The sequence below is a fragment of the Physeter macrocephalus genome, chromosome 5, assembly GCF_002837175.3.
Source record: "Physeter macrocephalus isolate SW-GA chromosome 5, ASM283717v5, whole genome shotgun sequence".
Taxonomy (NCBI): Eukaryota; Metazoa; Chordata; class Mammalia; order Artiodactyla; family Physeteridae; genus Physeter; species Physeter macrocephalus.
In genome coordinates, this window is record NC_041218.1 from 88,943,252 (window position 1) to 88,963,587 (window position 20,336).

Sequence of the window (20,336 nt, forward strand, 5' to 3'; positions counted from 1 at the left end):
TGAGTCCTAAGCCTGAGTCAGCTCTGACCTAATTCTTGATGATTTGGGAAAGATATTTAACATTAAACAGTTCAGATTATTCATTTACTAACCATCCCCTCCTCTGGAGTTTACGCCCTGGATCAATTAACATCTGTTTCTGAGAAATCTGAACAAGTCTCCTGCTCTAGCAAATAGAAGCAATTCAGTAGTGAGAATCTACTTGCCTAAATTCTGTGAGATGTTGGGGCTTCTTTCTGCAGGAGGTGGAGTATTGGTGAATGATGAGAAGATGTAATATGTATCAGTCAACAGTATAACAAGGGAACTCCTATAAGACCATCAGCTGCCTTTTCAGCAGAAACTCTGTATGCCAGAAGGGAGTGGCATGATATTTTAAAAATGATAAAAGGAAAAAGAATAATCTACTCAAGGCTATCATTCAGATTCAAAGAAAAGATCAAGAGTTTTATAGACAAGCAAAAGCTGAAAGAAACTGGGTTTACAAGAAATGTTAAAGGGACTTCACTAAGTGGAAGAGAAAAGGCCACAAGTAGAAATATGAAAATTACAAACGGAAAAAAGTCTCATCGGTAAAGGCAAATATACAGTAAAGATAGCACATCAACCGCTTGTAAAGCTAGTAGGAAGTTTAAACGACAAAAGTAGTAAAATCATCTATATCAACAATAAGTAGTTAAGAGATGCATGCAATGAAAGATGTAAACTATGATGTCAAAAACAAACTTGGGGGGAGTAAAAATGCAGGGTTGTTAAAATGCATTCAAACTTAAGAGATTAGGAACTTAAAATAATCAAATATTTATAAAGATTGCTGTATATACACCTCATGGTAACCACAAACCAAAAATTTATAATAGATACACAAACACAAAAAGAGAATAAAAATCCAAACAAAACACTAAAGATAGTCACCAAATCACAAGGAAAGAGAGCAAAAGAAGAAAAAAGTAACAAATTGGTTTAAGATGGCAGACTAAGCACATGTTTCAGTTTTCCTCTCCTACCCAAATTACAAGAAATAAATGATTTTTAATCTATAACATCCTTGGAAAACAAAAAGGAATTGTCTTGGCAGATCAGAAATTAATAGTTCCTAAAAATCCAAAGGCAGACATGACCAGATTGAGTGAGGAACGTGCATAAGATGGCTGCTGTCAAAGATGGAGCAGCATTATATCTTTATGAAGGGTGTGTCCCAGAAATTAAAAGATATAATCATATTAACACCATTCTCATTAAAAATATGAGAAAAGGACTCAAGAACAACACAAGATGGCTGCATATCCTTGCTACTGAAAAAAAGAAGTAAAAGATACAAGAATAGGAATGAATGGAAATAAAACTGTTAATATTTCCAGATGACATGGTAGTCTACCTAGAAAACCTAAAAGATTCAACCAACAAACTTAAAACCAAGAAGACAGTTTAATACGTGATCAGGTAAAATAATATCATATATAAAGCTACTGCTTTCTTCAGCACCAGCAATAACCAATTAGAATTAATCCATTTTGTATTTTTTATTTTTTCAATTAAAAAAATATTACAGATAACAGTTGAAACCCCTTGTGAACCTCTTCCCCATTTCATTCAACCCTCTCCACCTCAGAGGTAACCACTATCTTGCATTTGAGGTTTTTGATTTCCATGCATGCTTTTTATATTTTACTGTACGTGTGTGTATGTACAAGTGCCCTTGAATATATAGTATTGAAATTATTTCCAAATATAAAGTATATGGTATTATTTTACACATTGAAAAGTTGTATACAAATGGTATTAGATTATGTATATCATTCTGCAACTTGCTTTTGGCCATTAATATCTTTAGACTCATCCATGTTGATTTTTTTTTTTTTTTTTTTTTTTTGTGGTATGCGGGCCTCCCTTTGCTGGGCCCTCTCCCGTTGCCCTTTGCTGTGGCCTCTCCCGTTGCGGAGCACAGGCTCCGGACGCGCAGGCCTACCGGCCATGGCTCACGGGCCTCAGCCGCTCCGCGGCATATGGGACCCTCCCAGACCGGGGCGCGAACCCGGTTCCCCTGCATCAGCAGGCGGACGCGCAACCACTGCGCCACCAGGGAAGCCCATGTTGATATTTACATGTGTTTATGGCACTCTTTCTCATTATCTGAAGTCAACATGGATGTATACTTTTTGAAATCTATTTTTTCTCTCATTTCCAGAAATACATATGGAAACTTAAAAATGTACCTCAAAGGACATATGGGTTAATGCAATGGGCTGAATGTGTCCCCCCAAAATTCACATGTTGGAATCCTAACCCCCAATGTGATGGTATTAGGAGGTGGGGCCTTTGGGATGTAATTAAGGTGGAACTCTCATGAATAGGATTAGTGCCCTTACACAAGGGATTCCAGAGAGCGCTCTCTCCTGCTCTCTACCATGTGAGGATACAGGGAGAAGACGGAAGTCCACAACCCAGAACACGGCCCTCACTAGAGCCCAACCACGTTGGCACCCTGATCTTGGACTTCCAGCCTCTAGAACTATGAGAAATAAGTGTTTGTGGTTTATAAGCCACCCAGCCAAAATGGAACTTTATTATAGCAGCCTGAACTAAGACAATTAAATCCAGACTTCACAAAACAGCTTGGAAAAAACTGGAAATAACCTCAATGTCCATCAATAGGAAGAAAGTTAAATAAGTTACAGTATAGCCATAGTATGGGAAAATAATTTAGTAGTTCTATATGTACTGACATGAAAAGATTTCCAAGACATAATAGAAAATATAAGACAGTATGATCCCTTTAATGTTAAAAATTAAAATTGTGTATTTTTAATCACAAATACGTAAATGTATTTTAGAAAAACAGAAAGACTGATAATGTTGAGTACCATGGAGTAAGTGAATGGGTTTGAGGGAGATGAAGGTAGATTTCTGCTTCTACTGTCTATTGTTAGAATTTCTTTAATGAGAATTTCTTATATTGTATTTTTTTAGTGGATAAACTAATGACATATAGATAGAAAAATGTTAGACAAAAAAAAGCAGTCAATAAGAATGACCAAAGGACCAACTCCCAGGGCATACAATCCAGCAAGAGCTGACTATATTATAGGACTTTTAAATAGTTTTAATAGGCATTCTTATGGCCTAAGGCGGTAATTGAAGTTTCCATTTTAAAATACAGGAAAGCAAGACAAACAGTTGTAATGAACATACTTACTGACAGATCTCAAAGTTTTCAGTTGGAGAACACAACCACGAAAATTCAAGCACAGCACATTTAGACGCCACCTTTGCAAAGTAGACACTATGTGTTTATCTGTGATTATATTTTTTACTGCGGAAAAATCAATCTAAAAAGGATAAACAAAAATATTAAGACATGAGAGAGATCTTTTGCATGTAAAACTTTTAAAATATTTTTAAAGCATCAAAGAACTAAATTTTCTTCATCTCACCACTCATTTTTTTTATTTGTTTGGGTTTTTTGTGGTCATTCCCAGGTTTAATTACAAATAGATTTTTTTTCATGGTCATTCCTAGGTTTAATTAAAAACAGATTCCAAATGTCCAGTCCAGGGTGAGAGCTGGGAGGGCAGGGGTCTCACATCCACCCCTCAACAGAATCAACTGTCTTAGAGTGGCCTGGATGCCCCCCTATAATTCCAGGTGAGCCCCAAGGCTTCCCCCTTCTTCAATGTCAGTGAACCCTCCTGGGTTCATCATTAATGTGTGCCTGCTTCTTTTTTCATGAGCACAAACTATACATTGAGTCCTTGACTATGGGAAAGGCAATTTAGAGTGTGTGGTCTATAATGGCCTTTTCATAACTCATAATTTGGAGGGGGTAGTTCTAGAGAAAAGGAAAGATGACCTGAGTGTACCTGGCTGATTATATGTAAAACTGAAGAGCACAGAGGTTTAGTGAGCTCCTAATGGCCAGGGCTGGTTGATAAACAATAACATAGTATTTTTTAAATGGAAGTATAGTTGATAACAATAACATAGTATTAATGCTATCTTTCAGCTAAAAGGTTAAGTATATGAACATCCACTTTCTCATTGCCTTCTGAACAAAACTATTCTTTGTGCTAAAATGTTTGTTATAGTTGTGCCACATTTGAGCACTCACAAATAAAGGAAAAAATAACTGCAAATGAAGGACAATGTATAATTGAGGAAAGAGAAATTTGCTGAACATAAAGCAGCTTAACTTCCTATCCTGGCTTTGTTCTTCACTGCCATATGCTCATATTTTCTTCATCTTTACCCAATGAAGTCTTGGCAGAAGTGCTGGCTTTTTCTGCCGGTTTTCTGCAAGATTTGTCCTGATTTTAATATTGTACATGTTCTTTCTCTTCCAGATCATTTGGATTTATTTATTTTTCTTCTTTATGGGTTTTCCAAAGGAAAAGGTAACACCTAATCTGTCACATAAGTAAGAGATTTATTACTTTAAATCAGTGGTTCTTAGTGTAGTCCTGGGACCAGCATCAGCATCACCCAGGAACGTGTTGGAAATGCAAATTCTCAAGCCCCACCCCAGACCTATTAAGTCAGAAACTCTGGGGGTGGCAACCATCAATCTGTCTTAACAATCCCTTCAGATGATTCTAATGCATTCTAAAGCTTAAGAATCACTGCCTTCAACTAAAAATATATCTAAGACAGGAATACTAAATTTGGTAGCTAAGAGGGGTTAACTAAGACGGAAGCAAGCACATTTTCTTATTGCCATTGCTGCATAAGGTGAGAGTAGAGCAGTATAGCCAAGAATGGGGTGGTGTTCTGATGAGATGTAAAGATTCTGAGTTGACTTACGGAGCTAGATTCCCTGTACCTTGTCAACTCCTCTTAGTTTCTTTGTCAAAGTTTCTGCAGAATGGCCCCGACCACCTATTTATAGGTCATTCTGAGCACATGATATCATTTGTCCTCCAGTCAATAGCAATTTAGGAGGGGTGGTGAAGCCAGCTATTTACTGGACTTAGGTGACAAGGAAAATGTTACCAACCCCAACATTTGTTGATGGCATAAATGATCACAGTTGTTAACATTAAAGCAATTATCCAAGAAAAAGAAAAGAAAGGTCATCAGGGATAACACATGCTTATTTTCTGTTGTTGGCTAAGACCTACCATCCAATGTCTCTTTGGAATGGAAAATATAAGCTTGTTCTAGTTTATGAGAATAGTACAAAAATAGTGCAATGACAAGAACAGTACAGAGGCATGAGCCTAGGAGTCCGCATTAGAAAATTCCTGAGTGTGTGTGTGTACATGTGCATGCAAATACACTAAGAATTATCAAACAAGCTTTGCTTACATGTTGTATATTTTAGCCCTATTTCATGCTCAGTAATTTTTTTCCTTTACTCCATATTTTGGGCTGCTTTGTTGTATTTTCTGAACCAACAATAATAGCTAATTTTTATTGAGTGCTGCCTACATGCCAGGCTCTACAGTAAGCACCTTGCTTGCATTTTCTCAATATATCTCTGGAGCTCCTTGAGTAAGGCCATGTTAAGCCTAACTCAGATATAATGGGGCTTTGTTTCAATCCAAAAATAATATTCAATTTATTTCTACTATTTAAATTAGAAAATATTCATATTGAATCTCTTCAAATAACATTTTTTTATCTTGTCCTTCAGGCTTGTGCCTGGACAAAAGAGAAACAAATGCACCTACTTTTTGTGGCCCCATGTTGTGGAGCAGGGAAGAAGGTAGTCCCCATTACAGGTGGCTTTATAGCAGTCTGTTCTCCTTTGAGAACTAGAATAAAGACATAGCTTCAGGTCGTGTCTACTTACACCATTCCACAATGAGCTCATTTGTGTCATCAACAACCAGGAGCGATTAACTTGACCACATATTACCACATCTCTTAAACTGAGGTAGGAGAAAATCTAAACACAAAGAAAAAAATTCACGATTTTGAAAAAATATGTGAATTTTGATCTAACTCTTCAATTTACCATTTTGTGTGAGTGTGTGTGTTAATAATGGTAATGTAATACGTATATTGTGGTAGCAGGGGTTTATGTGCTTGAATTTTATCTGAAGGTAGGAATTTTATCTAGAGTTCTAGAACTTATCTGATGATGCCTTTGATATAATTTGATCAAATTGATAGTTGCAGAAGGATGGTGAGGAAGATAGGTAGATTTATTTTATTTTCTGAATGAAAGTGATATTCTGCTAGAAAGTGAATAATTTCCCTAAATAGTAGCTGGTACTACATAGAAGGCATTCAATAATTATTTGCTGAACTGGATTCTTTTTAAAGTTATAGGACTCCTGGGAAAGATCAATAAACCCACTTTGGCTTCTATTTCTAGAAAAATGGTAGACTAGAAAATCTGGAAATCCTCTTGATACAAAACATCAGTAAATGCTAAAACAAACATTTTTTAAAATATTTCCTTTTTAAATTTTTTAAAATTTCAGCTTTATTGAGGTGTATTGACATAAAATTGTAAGATATTTAAAGTGTACATCATAGTGAGTTGATTTATGTATACATTGTAAAAGAATTCCCCCATCTAGTTAAATTAAACATATCTAACATCTCACATACTTATCTTTATTTATTTATTTTTATGAGAACATTTAAGTTCTACTCTGTTAGCAAATTTCAATTATACAACACAGTGTTATCAACCATAGTCATTATTTAGATGACTTTATATTACTTTTAATCTAAAGTGTATTAGATTATTTATCTCTGTGTATTACTTTAGATTCTCAGACCTTATTCATCTTATAGCTGAAAGTTTATACCCTTTTTCCAAACTCCCTATTTCCCCTACCCCATAACCCCTAATAATCACTTTTCTACTCTCTAAAACAAACATTTGTTTTTAAAAAATAACTGAGTTTTCAAGAAAGTAAGGAAAATATCCAGGTCCCCAATCTTTGTAAACCCAGATGCACAATAAGATATCCATGCCATAGCTGCTTGGGATGGGAGAACGGTGGAGGTGGTTGCTGCTTTTCATAACAAATAGGTTCAGATTTTACTGGCCATGCAGAGACAGAAAAAGTTACCAGGCTTATACAAAGCTGGAGGTCATAACTGAGTCAGAGGGAGAAAGTGAAGGAGACAGAGAAATCCAGGATTATAAAAAAGAGAGATGTAAAAACAAAACAAAAAACTGCTATTGATAAGAGAAAAACTAAACTACCTAGCCTGGGATGAAAAAAATTTCCCAAAGAATTTGTAACCAAAGACCACTTATTGTGTGCATTGGAATTTGAATTTTAGTTATTTGTGGGATCTAACTTGAATTTATTACCTTTGTAATTGTATTTGATACATTAACATGAAAAGAGTTTCCAACTTGGTAGTAACTATGGGGCATTTGGCAGAAATAAATACCCTCTCTCTAAAGAAACACACCCTCAAACCTGGCCTTGTAGAATTCCTACAGATTAAGCCAGAACAAAATGAGCTCTCACTAAAAATTACAAAACTCAGGAAGGAAAAAACGTCCAACAAGAGTCAACAACAGAAAAACAATAACTTCATGAATAAAATTGTCAGTAATCATGAAAACATTAAGGTGATGAAGACAAAAAAATTCTTGAGAAAAGCTGTTGTTGAAAAAAGGACTGGGCAGATTTATAAAGAAACCAAATAAAATTCATGGGAATTAAAAACATAATGATTGAAACTAAAAACTCAACAGATGAGTTAAATAGCAGAAGAAACCCAGCTAATACAAGAAATAGCAAAAAAAAAAAATTACACAGGATAAAGCACAGAGAGATAAAGAGATGGAAAATATAAAGGAGGTTAAGAGACACATTATATAACATAAAAAGGTCCAATATTCTGTATATCTTTATAGAATTTCCAGAAGGAAGGAACAGAGCAAATGGAATCAAAGCAAAACTCAAAAATATTACAGACAAATATGCTTTAGAACTGATGAAAAGCAACAATTCTCAGATTTAAGAAACACAAGAAATCCCAAACAGGATAATCAAGATACCATGGCTTTGTAGTGAAATTGCAAAAGGCCATAAGCAAAGGAAAACCTTAAATGCAACCGGAGACAGATTACCTACAAAAGAATGTCACTTAGCAGTCACAGAAAGCATAGTCAGCAGAAACTACTTACCAATCTCAGATACCACATGCAAGTAAATTACAACTCAAGGATGAGTATTAAGTAAAGACACTCTACAAAGACTGAGAGAGTTTGCCTCTAATAGACCCATCACAAAACAACTTCTAAAGGACATTGAAATCAAAGGAAAGGAGTGAGATGAAATAGTAATGATGGGCAAAGAAATTTAATAAGCATAAGGGTAAACCCAGCAACCTTATAAAAACGTATAAGGATGATGACACGTGGGAGTACAAAAAACAAGTGACAAAACCACTAGAATATATTCATATTCTAAGACTGGAGAAAATAATCAGAGTTAAAATGTTTTAAATTCCATTAATTAGGAAGAAAGTACAGCTATTAATTTACTTTAGGCTTTATTAAGGTAAATGCACATGTCAAAAATATTTAAGAGAAGCCACCGAAATAGTGGAAATAGAATGGATATCTTCTAACACATGAAAATGGGGACAAGGGGGTAGCTTTTAAAATACAATAAAGGCAGGAAAGGACAAAACAGAAGTACATAAAAGAGAATAAGTAGTATAAAATAAGATGAGAAAAATGAATCTAAGTATATCTAGTAATAATAAATTTAACAAAATTCACTGCTTGGAAGACAAAGATTATCCCTAATAATGCTTTTGCTTTAAAGTTTTCCCCTCTGATATCAATATAGCTATCAAATTTCCTTTCAGTTGTGTTCATCTTGTTCAGTATTGTAGTTTAGGTGGAATTTTAAAATTTATTTGATAAAGAGGGTCACTACATTATAATTAAAGAAAACAATTCAAATAATTTACTAAAGATATGTAACAATTCTAAATGAAAGTATCCAGTAGTATAGCTGCAAAGATACAAGGAGAAATTGACAAATCCACAATCATGATGAAAGATTATATCAGAACTCTCAATTGCTGATAAATCAGTGTGAGGAAATAAAAATCTTTCCTGGATTCCTCAGTGCTCCTGTAAAAAGCTCTAGCCTCTGGAGACACAGAAATCTATATGGTAAAAAGGTAATGTTTTGTCTTCACTTCCTCTATAAACATTTTACTTTCCACATACTATGGAGATTAGATCTGTAGCTATCTGTCCAGTTAATTTCTCTGATCTAAAAGGATAATAAAACTTCTCTTGTCTCCCCAAGAAGGTCAAATGTGTATAATCTGGCCTAGTTCCCTAGGTCAAGCTCCCAAGATGTCAGGAAGATCCCTAATAATTTACATTCAAAGAGATATGTGTCCCAGGACCTGGGAGACATCTATAGATCATAAAAGCTAGAGACACTGGTGCTTATCTGGCCCTTGGAGAGATGTATTTACAAGGAGTCCTACCTCCCTCTTTTACTTATAAGGACCCTTGTGATTACATTGGATCCACCCAGATAAACAACGATAATCTCACCATCTCAAGATCTTTAACTTGAGTCTGCAGAGACTCTTGCCATGTATTCACAGGTTATGAGGATTGGGGGTTGGGTAGCAGGGGGGACTATTATTCTGCCTATCAAACTATGTGAGGAAATGATAAACACTAAATTTAAGAGAGCAGTTACTTTTTTTTTTTAAGATCTTTATTGGAGTATAATTGCTTTACAATGTTGTGTTCGTTTCTGCTGTATCACAAAGTGACTCAGCTATACATACACATATATCCCCATATCTCCTCCCTCTTGCGTCTTCCTCCCACCCCCCCATCCCACCCCCTAGGTGGTCACAAAGCACCGAGCTGATCTCCATATATATGTGTTAGCATGCAGTATTTGTTTTTCTCTTTCTGACTTACTCTGTATGACAGACACTAGGACCATCCACCTCACTACAAATAACTCAATTTTGTTTCGTTTTATGGCTGAGTAATATTCCATCGTATATATGTGCCACATCTTCTTTATCCATTCTTCTGTTGATGGACACTTAGGTTGCTTCCATGTCCTGACTATTGTAATTGGGTTGTTTGTTTTTTTGATATTGAGCTGCATGAGCTGCTTGTATATTTTGGAGATGAATCCTTTGTCAGTTGCTTCATTTGCAAATATTTTCTCCCATTCTGAGGGTTGTCTTTTTGTCTTGTTTATGGTTTCCTTTGCGGTGCAAAAGCTTTTAAGTTTCATTAGTCCCATTTGTTTATTTTTGGTTTTATTTCCATTGCTCTAGGAGGTGGGTCAAGAAGGATCTTGGTGAGATTTATGTCATAGAGTGTTTTGCCTAGGTTTTCCTCTAAGAGTTTTATAGTGTCTGGCCTTACATTTAAGTCTTTAATCGATTTTGAGTTTATTTTTGTGTATGGTGTTTAAGAGAGCAGTTACTTCTGAGGGAGGGGGGAAAATGCAGTTAGAGAGGCTTTAATTGTATTTGTTAAGATTTATTTCTTAAACTGAGTAGTGATTACACAGGTGTTCATTATATTATATTTCTTTGCATGCCTAAAATATTTTATTTTAAAAACCTCACTTTTGAATAAAGTACCTAGGAATAAATTTAACTAAGGAGATGGAAGACTAGTACACTGAAATTTCTTTCTTTACTGAAAGAAATTAAAGAAGACCTAAATAAATGGAAAAATATCCCAAGTTAATAGATTGGAAGACATAACAATAACAATAAAAGAAATTTAATCAGACTCTGAAATCTGCCTATGAATAAACACCAAAAACAAACAAACAAACCCACAGGCTCAAAGAGTTTACAGACTATTCTATCGAATATCCAAGGAATAGGTAATACTAACATGAATAATATTAAGATGTCAATACTACTCAAAGTGATCTACAAATTCAATATAATCCCTATCAGAATGCCAGTGGTCCTTTGTTTTTTCCAGAAACACAGAAAAGCGAATCCTCAAATTCATATGGAATTGCAAGGGGTCCCAAGTAGCTAAAACAATTTTGAAAAAGAAAATCAAATTTAGAGGAGACACACTTCCCAATTTTGAAACTTATTACAAAGCTACAGTAATCAAAACTGCATGGTACTGGCATAAGGATAGGTAAATAGACTATTGTAGTAGAATTAGTAGTAGAATTAAGAGTATAAAAATAAACCAATAGGGCTTCCCTGGTGGCGCAGTGGTTGCGCGTCCGCCTGCCGATGCAGGGGAACCGGGTTCGCGCCCCGGTCTGGGAGGATCCCACGTGCCGCGGAGCGGCTGGGCCCGTGGGCCATGGCCGCTGGGCCTGCGCGTCCAGAGCCTGTGCTTCGCAGGGGGAGAGGCCGCGGCAGTGAGAGGCCCGCGTAACGCAAAAAAAATAATAATAATAAAATTTAAAAAAATAAACCAATACATCTATGGTCAATTGATTTTTGCAGGGATGCTAAGAACATTCAATGTGGCAGGAACAGTCTCTTCAACAAACAGTGGACAACTGGATATCAAAATGCAGAAGAATAAATTTTGGACCTCCTACCTCACATCATACACAAGATTTACTCAAAATGGATCAATAACCTAAATATAAGGCTAAAATCTATAAAACTCTTAGAAGCGAACATAGATATGTCTTAGATATGACATAGATATGTCTTAGATATGACAACAAAAGCATGAGCAATAAAGGAAAAAATAAATTAGGATTCATCAAAGTTTAAACTTCTGTGCATCAAATGACTTTATCAGAAAGTAAAAACTCTACCTTTTGTCTGTATGTGCTGCAAATGGAAAAATGTGCCACAAATTAAGTCAGTCATTGAAATGGCCTAGAAGTACTGGAAAGGTATTATGGTCAACCAGATGGCCTGAAAAGTGTACCTGTACGGTTTTGCACATATACTGTACTTGAGGAAGTATTATAATAGACAGGGTTTATGCCCAGGGGTAAAAGCAACCTAGAAAAGAGAGGTAGCAGCACAGAATAGCAGTAAAAGTGTAAGGCCAAATTTCTGAGACTGTAAGCAATGTGAGAACAAGTGACTTGTGTAAGAGTTGGGTAAGAACAACCTGGAGTAAGAGGGGGCCAGAAAGCAAAGCCCTAAGGGTAGCAAACTGTAATAGAACTAATGAAGACATAAAGTCACTGAAGAGAGCACCTCTGAGTCTCCTCAACACACAGGGAAATGGACACGCCACTGCTCAGGGTGGATTGAGCCTTTATTCCAGAGTCACTGCTACTCCTTGGAAGGTTACTGTCTTAGTTTCCCAAGGCTGCTGTAACAAATTATCACAAACTGTGTGGCTTAAAACAACAGAAAAGGGTACAAGTCTGAAATCACAGTGTTGGCAGGGCCATGCTCCCTCTGAAGGCTCTAGATGTGGCTCCCTCCTTGCCTCTTTCTAGCTTCTGCTGTTTGCTGGCATTCCTTGGCATTCCTTGGCTGGTAGCTACGTCACTCCAATCTTTTTCACATGGCCTTCTTCACTCCTGTGTGTTTCTGTGTATCTGAATCTCCCTCTCCTTTCTTTTATGAAGAAACCAGTCATTAGATTTAAGACCCACCCTAATCCAGTGTGATGTTATCTTAGCTAATTACATGTATTTTCAAACAAGGTCACATTCTGAGGCTCTGGTTGGACATGAATTTTGGAGCGATACTACTCATTTCAATTACCTAACTTCCCTGAGTCCATTTCCACATCTGCAAAATGAGGGTCTTTGATGAGATAATCTCCCAAAGCCTCTTCCATACTGAAAATTTTATGATTACTGTTGTGATTCATGGCCAGATAGTTAAAACTAGACTTCTAATTGTATTGCCATTGTGTGATCTTTAATGTTAAGTTTAAAAGGTTGATTTTTCCCATATCATGTAATTAAATTACTTTTAAATGAGAATTCTAACAGAATATTATTTATAACAAAAAGAAAGTCCATTTCTAACTGGATTGTACCCATCATCCAGGTGCAAATTCTTGCATAAATGGAGACAGACATTTATATGAAAGGCATTCCTACATTCTTGTCCACCTAGTAGAAAAGCAAGGGGCTAATAGAAAAAGACCATGTAATGCCATTTCCAGTATGTGGTATTAATTTATTCACTAGTTCATTTAACACTTATTGTTAAGCACCTGCTCTATGACAATCATACCTCACTAATTCTATAGAACATTACCCAGAAATATTTGAGGCAGGTTTTCCACATCTCAGTGTGGAATAAATTTTTGTAAAGAATTTAAGTGTAATTACCATAAACTTACACTTTCTCCTAGGGAGTCATGCCATTGTTGTGCAATATATATTGAGAGGTCTAAAACATTCATATGCGTTTATACTTGGAAAAACAGAAAATAACTCCACAAGGAACAGGGGCTGTTGCCAACATGGAAACCTGGGAAGAACATCAGGGCAGGTGAGTGTGGATTTCTAATTCAATTCCATAGAAAATTACTGTGTGGTTGTTCTATGCAAGGGATTCTAACAACAACAGCAAAAAAACTAAGATGTGACAGAGAATAAAAAGCGAAGTTTTAAGAAAACTTAATACCATGAAACTGTATATAAGTATCAAGTATGAGGCTATTCGGTCTTCCTATTCAATATGTATCAGTCAGTACCCACTATGTGCCAGGTGGAGTTGGGATCTTTAGGAGAAGAAAGAACATCTAGTGGTCGTGAAAACATAGTGAGGTGAGCTAGAGAAATTAAAGCCCATATCACAAGGGAATTGGAGGGATGTAACAAAGAAGACAAAATAGGAGAGAAGAACCTTGCACCGCTAGTAGGGGGAGAACAAAAGAAAAAGAATTCACAAGTTCACAGAAGCCTGCTCTCCCCCTAAGCAGTCAAAACAGGTGCTGGTGGTATATAAGGAATATGGCAGCAGCCGGAAGAAGAGTCTACCTAGAGTCTGAGACCTTTCACACCTAATGCCCACTCCTCACTCCTCCTGACTCATGTGGTAATGAATGACACTTGCAAGAGACCAGGAATGGTTTTTGGGATGGGGAGACTATGAAATGCTGACAGTAAGCTGAAGCACCAGGTGTACAACAGATATTTTCATTTTGACCTCAAATGATAGAACTAGGATCTCTGGAAGGAAATCAATAGCTGACAGATTTCAGCTTTACGTAAGGAAAGTCCTCTAGGCTAGTCCCTTCTAGCACAAAGACTCTATGATTTTAGGATTTTGTAATTCTCTGCTCTCCCAAGCAAGCAAGTTCCAAAAGAAAAGAATGTATAATGGTCATGGTGAGAATTAAATATATTCTCTAACCCTCTGTGGTGTTCAATTGGTATTGGAACACATATCAGCACATGCGTTCCACATAAGAGCAGGGAGAAGGATCAAGGAAGAGCTAAAATGAAGTGGGCTGACTAGGAAGGATGTCTGCTCACTGACTATGATAGAACATTGAGTGTGTTACCGAGGAGATACTGACTTGGGGTAGAGGAGCCTGTTGGAAGAGATGAACTTTAAGTTCCTCCTAGATGAAGATTCTATTATTCTAAGATTTTGTAATTCCTTGCTTTCCAAGACAAGACAGCTCTTTAAAAAAAAGAACTTCATGAGAATTAAATCTATTCTCTAGTAACGACAGCACTCCCTACTTATTTGTTAGATTGCCTGGATAGTAATGCATTTCATGTGGGAGTTCTTGCTGTAAGCACAGTGGAAACCAAACAAAAATAAGTCCAGACACTATTGGCACTGGAGGGGAAAAATGTTACAGTATAAATCTTCTAAATCAGACACAATTTATGCATCACAGAATTATGCGACAGTGTGCACAATCAAATAACTAGCAATGCCTCCTGAGCAACTATATTGCACTCGGTTTACAAAATGCTGTTACGTGCATGCTGGCCAAGTCATTCTGCAAGGCCGATATATTCAAGTTGCTTGGTAAAGCTGAAGAGGGATTCCCTTCAGGTCAAGATATCTGTATTTCTCGAGGTTTATAAAAGAGAAAAAGTAGAAATGAGAAAAACATGCCTGTGAAAGGCTGATTTCCACTAAGCTAAGTCAGGTACCACTCACTGGTACCTCTATCCAATGACTGAGTAGGTGAGTCTGTTAGTGAGTTCTAAACCAAGAGAACATACCTCAAAGCTGGAGAAATGGAAGAGATCCTTTCTCTTGATGGAAATAAGATATAATAAAAATTAAAGGTTCAGTTTTGGTTCATTACACATAATGTGCCAAAGCCTATATCACAACCTTCAGGTAGGCCTGGCCCTCTGCCCAGGAATAAAAGAATGATGGAGGGATGTGAAAACCCGAACCCTTCCTCTTTCTAAATCTATTAGGTGGGACTAACACAGTAGGCATCTGAGTGGAATGGGAGTAATAGCCGCTCCCAGAGGAGGGTGTCCACTTAGGAGGGCTACCCAGTGCAGATGTTTGAGCTTCAGTGGGGGAGGCGGGCATCCAAGTGAGGCAGGGGTGAGGGGTGAGGGCATGGTGTCGGAGGTGGGGCACCAACAGCGTGAGGAAGCTGGCCTGGCACAGGGCTTAGAGCCCAAGTGCACAGGAAAGTGATCTAGTCAAGCAATGGGGACCCCAGGAGAGATAAGGCAGGTGGTCACCCTGGGGTGGGGGGGAGATGGAGCTTAGTGGTGTGAGAAGCACATCGATTCTTGAGATGAGGGACGGGCCTGTGTGGAATGTCAGAACCAGAGGAGTGTAAGGAGGGTGGTACTTGCACAGGAAAGGTGGCTGTGACCGTAGGAGATTGGTACATATGGGGAAGAGGTGGATAGATCGAGTAAGTTAAAAGGCTAGGAAATTGGGAGCCGGGTTTCTCCCTCTAGGAGAAGGTAGTTATGAGTGTGGAAAGGAAGAAAACTAGAATGAACCCTGTGGTGTTACACTGGAATTGGGTATTGGTGGGAAATCGTGGTTTTTGATTATACACAACTAGATAAATAGGGGAGGCTAGGGGCAGGAAAATCATCCCCTGAAGCTCATGCAGAGTGGACTCTTGAACCAAATCAAGGTTCTGTTAACAAGAAAGAGGGGAGGGATTGACTATTAAGCAGCAAACATCTTGCCAGTCCACCACCCAACAGATCATCAAAGTAGGGAGCAAACACCCTTGGCTTCAGGACGCTTTCACCACCTCTTTGATTTCCTGGGTCTTACTCACTAACCTATAGTATTTCTAGGTTATTACTAGATCAGGGGTCAGCAAACATTTTCTAAAAAGGGCCAAAAAGTAAATATTTTGACTTTGTGGGCCAAGAGGAAATGTCCTCAACTCACTGAACAACAAATCACCAAAAGACGAATGGTCTGTTTTATTTTACATCTGAAAATGTAAAAACTATTTTTAGTTAGAAATTCATACAAAAATAGGTGGTGGTGGGCAGGTTTGTCCCATAGGCCACAGTTTGCCACCCTTGCTGTAGACCATCCCCATCCTCAGCACTCCCAAGATGGGCCCAGCTTGGTGGCTCTTCTGGGACTTAACCTAAAAGAGCTATGGCATCTGCAAGATCCCTTGGGGCAAGTCAAATTCTTAACCCTATTTGTTTCTTGTCACCCCTGTCCTGAGGGCAACCTGTGTCCTGAAAGACTCATTTCATCAGAACAAATAGAGCCAAATTTAGGGGCAAGAAATGAAAAATCCCCAAAGATCTTTTTTGGCAACACTGCTTTGCCTCACAAGGGCCAGTTTTCACAATTCCCAGAGATTAAAAATAGGGTTCTGTTAGAATGTGAATATATTTAAACATTCACTAGTAATCGAGGTCATCATTAGGCAGCTTAGGCATAAGTGCTTTTAAATGTCAGAGTAAACCTCTTGGACCCATTCCACCATTGACTGTCTACCAGTGGGATTGTTTAGTATTGGTTTAGTCATGTTTAGTATTGGTAGGCTCATTCACAAACATTACAGTTCACATCAGCTTTATCCCCATTATACAAATCAGGAAACTGAAGATCAAAGAGATTAAATTACATGCTGTAGGTTACACAATGTCTCAGTCAGCTCAGGCTACTATAACAAAATACCATAGACTGAGTGGCTTGAACAACAGACATTTATTTCTCACAGTTCTGGAGGGTGGGAAGTCCAATATCAAAGTACTGGCAGATTGGGTTCTTGGTAAGGGCTTTTTTCCTGGCTTGTAGACAACTGCCTTCTTGTTGTGTCCTCACATGGTAAAGAAAGGAAGCTCTGGTGTCTCTTCCTCTTCTTCTAAGGGCAGCAATCCCATTATGGGGGATCTACCCTCATGACCTCTTCTAAACCTAATTATCTCCCCAAGATCCTACTTCCTAACCATCTCATTGGGAGTTAATACTTCAACGTATGAATTTGGTAAGGGCACAAACATTCAGTCCGTAACACACAGTTATCCAGAGCTCAGATTCATACTTTGATTTTCTACATTTAGGATTCATTTCCCTACACAATATCCACTGAAACTTTACCCCATTCTAGAATGATATATTGTTCTCACCTGACTGCCACCTGCCTAGAATAGAATGAGTCATAAAACACCTTTCAGCATAAATTTTAATCCTCACCATATAACCTCTATTTTGAATATTTTTCCAAAGCCTCATAATTATTGGACATTTTCCAATCATAAACTACTTGACAGTATGAAAAGACTTTCATCATTTTGCTGACAAATTCTCCTAAGAGATATTTGTGTCAAAATTCTGCAAACACCCATTTACATGAAGAAAAAATTTGTTCGAAAGTAAACCTTAATTGTTTAATGAAGTCATTCTCCTCATCCAAAATCAAAATGGAACGTTTACCAGTACAAGGTCAAGAGTTTTCTGTTCCCCGTTTAAACTAACCATTCCTTTTTGCACAACATCTAATGTCAAAAAATATAACAACACTTTCCCTTCCAAACAGAGGAAAATTTAACCATATCCCATTAGAAACAGAACTCCCAAGAGTAGAACACTTAACAATTAATCTGCTTCCATGTCTAAATTGCATGTTCTATTTAAACTTAATCTTTAAAAAATTTAAATATTATTTCAATTCCTGGACCATTCGTAGCAACTATCTTGTTCTGCTTACCCAAAGTAGGACATTCTAGAGAAGTTATTTTTGTTTTTAATGCAGTATTTCTGATGTATAAAATGGTAGATATTCTAAAAACTTACTGTGAGCTTCTTCTCATGTATATAGAATCTTAAGGAAAAATAATAAACTAATGTGAGTTTTTCATTCTGTATCTTTCTTCTGTTTCTCCCTAACTTAAACTTATTCTCAAAGGAGACATATGCTCTCTAGAAGACAGTATCCTAAAAAACATTCTACTATGATTCCCAAATGCCATTAAGAGTCAAAATATTGTTTTGGATTTAATAAGTTCCATATGGGTCTGAACTATGGTTTGGTGGCTATAGCCTGACATTCAAGAGTTAGATCCCAGGGACATATAGACCAATATTTCCACAAGTGTTACTTAAAATATTAAAAAATATTTGGTAGGAAAAAATAATTATGTGACCAAATAAGTTTGGGAAATTCAGATCAAAGCAAAGTAAAATATTATGAAACGTTTAAGCATCTAGAGGAAAAAAGAAATTAATAATAAGCACATATCGGGCCTCCCTGGTGGCGCAGTGGTTGAGAGTCCGCCTGCCGATGCAGGGGACACGGGTTTGTGCCCCCGTCCGGGAGGATCCCACATGCCGGGGAGCGGCTGGGCCCGTGAGCCATGGCCGCTGGGCCTGCGCGTCCGGAGCCTGTGCTCCGCAACGGGAGAGGCCACAACAGTGAGAGGCCCGCGTAACGCAAAAAAAAAAAAAAAAAAAAAGCACATATCCATTAATCAGATTTAACAAATATTACCCTTTTAGAAACTAAAGTCAAGAACTTTTTTCTTTAGGACCTTCTTTTATCTCCAGAAAGACAGTGACATCAACCATTTACTGTGAACCTCATTTTTGTCTTTTTAATGTAAATTCTCTATTCTCACAGCTTCCAAGATGCCACATTATCCTGGTTTTTCCCTGACTCTCCACCCCGGTTCTCTGCTGTCTCCATTTTTCTATTAGTCTAGGGAAACAGTAAGATATATACATATGCGTGCGTGCACACACACACACACACACACACACACACACACACACACACACACTCTATAAGGAACTGGCTCCCACAATTAAGGAAGCTGAGCAGTCCAAGATCTGCAGTTGGCAAGCTGCCTATTCGGCCTTCAATGGCTTGGATGATACCCACTCACACTGGGGAGGACCATCTGCTTTACTCAGTGTACTAATTAAAATGTTAATCTCATCCAAAAACATCCTCACAGACACACCCAGAAATAATGATTAGCCAAATATCTGGGCACCCCATGGCCCATTCAAGTTGACACATAAAATTAACCATAACAGTCCCCATTTGGCTTCCCTGCCTTTTCTTAAATCATGGGTATTTCCCAAGGCTCACCCTTAGGCACCAGCAAATTTTTAAAGATTCTCTCCCTCAAGGAGTTTGTTCATTATTACGGCTTATATGATATTTTATTTATGACAACTACCTAATCAAAATTTTAATGCTAGACTTTCAATAAGAACGGAAAGAAGCTTGTGTGAAGGTGGCAAGGGCATTTACATTTATTGTGCACTTCCTCTGTGCTAGGCATTTCATTTTAATTCTTAGAAGACCCCTGTTACGTGTCCATTGTTATCCTAGTCTAAAGATAGAGGGGCCTAACTCTATACCATTTTCCAGTTCTACCTGGATTAGGCTTGCTACATAAAATACAGGATGCCCAATTAAATTTGAATTTACATAAACAACTAATAAATTTTTAGTATAAGTATGTGCCACATATTGTACAGGACAAAGTTATACCACAAAGGAAAAGAAAACTTTACCTGAAATTTAAATTTAATTGGGCATCCTGTATTTTTACTTGCTAACTCTGGCAACCCTCACCTGAATTGGGGTCCTCCATTGCTTGTTCCGGTCCCTTAGCTCTGTATACAGACCCTCAGTGTCTGCCTGACCACCCTCATCACCTGCCTGTTGCCATGGTCACCACGTGTTGACAGCTGCCATACCCCGATCCCTGTGTTCTACGTATCTGCAGGACTCTCACCAGATGGGAATTCTTCCATGCTCACTACCTGGCCTGGCTGTGGCTGTTTGGCCAAATCCTCTGAAGACCATTCTCTACCACAATCAGCTATGGAACAGTCTTCGCCCCACTCCACCCAGAAGTAGCACCACCCTGGTGGTCGTGATCCTGGTTAAGTGTCCCACCAGCATATAAACCACGCCCACTTTCCATACAGTACAAGGTCTTGTGGGAAGGGGGAAAATATGGATAGAAAACTGAATTTTTTTTTTTTTTTTTTTTTGCGGTACGCGG

The 20,336-nt window shown here is 37.7% G+C and overlaps 2 protein-coding genes across 2 annotated transcripts in view; one reads left to right on the top strand and one right to left on the bottom strand.

Moving 5' to 3' along the window:
- LRRC17 (leucine rich repeat containing 17) overlaps positions 1–11,564 on the top strand; it is a 44,875-nt gene extending 33,311 nt beyond the window's left edge. The window contains exon 4 of the mRNA XM_055085067.1: positions 11,407–11,564. Coding sequence (XP_054941042.1) covers positions 11,407–11,549 — 143 coding nt within the window. The 3' untranslated portion in view covers positions 11,550–11,564. The remainder of the gene's footprint in view (positions 1–11,406) is intronic.
- The window catches only part of FBXL13 (F-box and leucine rich repeat protein 13), a 192,261-nt gene that overhangs the window by 121,844 nt on the left and 50,081 nt on the right, over positions 1–20,336 (bottom strand). The window contains exons 8-9 of the mRNA XM_024115971.1: positions 5,789–5,884; positions 3,197–3,329 (exon numbers count right to left, since the gene is read on the bottom strand). Coding sequence (XP_023971739.1) covers positions 3,197–3,329; positions 5,789–5,884 — 229 coding nt within the window. The remainder of the gene's footprint in view (positions 1–3,196; positions 3,330–5,788; positions 5,885–20,336) is intronic.